Raw genomic sequence first — 2,944 nt, 5'->3', positions numbered from 1 at the left:
TGTGGTTGTCACCCAAACCTACTTTGGTCACGTGGTTGATTACGTTACTGTTGATCATCTGTCCATCATCGTATAAAGCCCACCCTGACAATTTGATTGGCCCGCCAGATATTGTGCTAGCATACTCGCGCTACTATGGAGCAATGCCAGACCGAACTTCCCGACTTCAAACGTTGTGGGTGGGACTAAGTTCTGAATGGCACCCAGGCTAGGTGGGTGGACCATTCAGCCCTTAAATAGCAAGTCTGCATCAGTGTTGGCTTCCATTTTTTCCCTCCATTTTCCATCTCGCTTTATCCCTACTGGGGTCAAGAGGGCTGCTGGCGCTTACCTCCGGCTGATTACGGGTGAGAGGCGGGGTCCACCCTGGACAGGCCGCCAGTCCATGGCAGGGCAACACAGAGACAAACAGGACAAACAACCATTCACACTCACACCTAAGCAGCATCTAGAGAAACCAATTAACCTAACAGTCGGAGTACCCGGAGAGAACCCACGTATGCTCAGGGAGAACATGCAAACTCTATGCAGAAAGACTCTGTGACTCAAACCCAGAACCTTCTTGCTGCAAGGCAGCAATGCTACCCACTGCCCCACTAAGCAGCCCCACAACCAGAACTTTAACTAACTACTAAAAAAAATATATAAAAACCTTAAATTTAGAATCAGGACTTTAAGGTTTTTATTACTTTTTTAGATGTTTGTCGGTTTCTGTATTAAAAGAGGAGCAGGTCAAACATCTGACAGATTTATTAACAAACTAACCTGCTGGAAATGAGGACCTGGACCTGCGCTGGCTGGCTGGACCGGTTCTCGTCCTGGTGGAGGAGATCCTGGTCTGACGTCTTCAGTTTCTCCAGCTTCTCCAAATGAACTGGCCACAGCATCTCAGTGGGGTTCTGACGTGGGGAGCTTCTTCACTGCAGTCCAAATGTTCTGATCTCATGGGTGTCATTTCCTAACTGCTCCTGGTTGGTTTTAAAGAGGTGCTTCTGGACCACTTCGATCTCAGTGGTTCTTTATGTTTCTGTTCTGCGGGTGGAACCGGGAAGATCCAGAAGTCTTATTTGGACCATCTGATTTTTTGAACTAAACGAGCTGAACGTGTTCTCTTCTCTGTCTGTTCCAGGAAGTTCAACCAGAACTTTGTAGCCCAGCTCTGGTACTTCGTCAAGTGTATTTACTTCGGGTTATCTGCCTATCAGATCCGCTGCGGTTACCCGACCCGCATCCTCGGGAACGTCCTCACCAAGAAATACAACCACCTCAACCTGTTCCTCTTCCAAGGGTAGGAACACAAAGAGCCGCTGAGTCGGACTCTCCTTGGCTTTGAATGACCGCTTGGTTTGTTTGTGGGTTTAGGTTTCGTCTTGTGCCGTTCCTGGTGGAGCTGCGGGCCGTGATGGACTGGGTTTGGACAGACACCACTCTGTCCCTGTCAGACTGGATGTGTGTGGAGGATATCTATGCCAACATCTTTATCATTAAATGCAGCCGGGAAACAGAAAAGGTACGAATGATGAGAAATATTACAGCAGGCTGTGATTCTTCTTAGAAATGATCCAAAAAAGGAAAAAGACGACAAAGTTAGGCTGATGGGACAAAGGAAAGAAGGCTTCACCTCCTGTCCAAACATCATGACCAGAGATGTGAGAAAATGAATAAACAATAAACAAGAAGGCAGTCAATAAAAAAGGACAAGAAGGATCCATTAAATCACGTCCGTTGAATTTAAATTACCATGAACACATGAAAGAAAGAAGCTGCAACTTAAACAGTCAGTCAGATGTCAACATTCAATTCGAATATGACCATTGGCCAGAAATAAACATCACATTTGGCAGTTCTTTAAAGATAATAATCTTAAATTGCTCAATTAAAATGCATTTTTCAAACCTTCGATTCTCTCCTCCAGGTTTCCTCCACTGCTCTCAGCCACCGCTCCACTTGTCTCCCCAGCATGTTCTAGATTCTGGCTCGAAAAACAGCAGCAGTTTACAGATTAATTTAATGTTCCATTCACAATGAAAATACAGATTGTGAATGTTCAGCAATGCCTGTACGCTCTAGACTAATTCTCATGTGTCATGACAACTTTAAAGACAGAAAAATGTTTGCAATTCAAACTAGTTTACCTAGTGTTTCTTGCTATCACTATGTCCAGAGATTATGGACTTCTACATATTTGGTGACACAATGGTGAGCTTAGAAAAGGTCATGTCTTCTGACTTTTGACTTACCTGAAGCGTTAGTTTTTGCTTAAAGCGTCCTCACCTGCGCCGCCATTTGTGCCACTGAGGTCCCGCCCCGCTATTTAATCAAAAACCGGCTACCCGTAAGCGCACAGCCTGCCAAATGTTGAAAAGGCAATATTATTACAATTACTGCTAATATATAATAGAAATGTAAACATTCAGTGATAAAATGTTACAGGTTATGGTATGGGGGGATGGTCATTTAGGGGGAGGATTTTTAAGATTTTTTTTTAAGAAGGGGGATGCCTCTCCCTTCATCCCCCCTCAACTAGATTACTGCTTGTAAAGCGTTCATCAATATTCTCCCATTGTTTAAATTAGCATTTAAATTAGTTTTGAGTATTGTTCCTTATTAATGAGAAAAGAAACAGTAGAAAAGTCAGTGATGTTAATTTGGAAGTGTTGCATAAGACTGGTGTTTGAAAATGAATCATCTGATGTTCAAGGTGCACTTTAATGCACCGTGAGGATTTCTGTGTTTTATAAAAATACATTCAATCATGTTTATTTTCTTAAAACCAATAACTGAATATCAACAATCTTCTAAAGGCAGTTCTTAAACAATATTGTCATGTTTTTGAGGCCCTCGCCCCTGACTCCAAGGGGCCAGCAGTTTGGAGCTGGAAAAATCTCAAACAAAACTATTAGACTTTTTTTTTTTCACTTTCAAAACTTTTAGTTTCCAAATT

At 42.8% G+C, this 2,944-nt stretch overlaps 1 protein-coding gene across 1 annotated transcript in view; it reads left to right on the top strand.

The window, feature by feature from the left end:
• The window catches only part of piezo1 (piezo-type mechanosensitive ion channel component 1), a 114,317-nt gene that overhangs the window by 101,428 nt on the left and 9,945 nt on the right, over window positions 1–2,944 (top strand). Inside the window, exons 40-41 of the mRNA XM_015387142.1 lie at window positions 1,130–1,288; window positions 1,363–1,510. Of these exons, the coding sequence (XP_015242628.1) occupies window positions 1,130–1,288; window positions 1,363–1,510 (307 nt within the window). The remainder of the gene's footprint in view (window positions 1–1,129; window positions 1,289–1,362; window positions 1,511–2,944) is intronic.

The sequence above is a fragment of the Cyprinodon variegatus genome, unplaced genomic scaffold (genome assembly GCF_000732505.1).
Source record: "Cyprinodon variegatus isolate N-32 unplaced genomic scaffold, C_variegatus-1.0 Scaffold386, whole genome shotgun sequence".
Lineage (NCBI taxonomy): Eukaryota > Metazoa > Chordata > Actinopteri > Cyprinodontiformes > Cyprinodontidae > Cyprinodon > Cyprinodon variegatus.
Note: the sequence above shows the minus strand (reverse complement) of the source record. Positions and strands in the feature narration are given on the sequence as shown.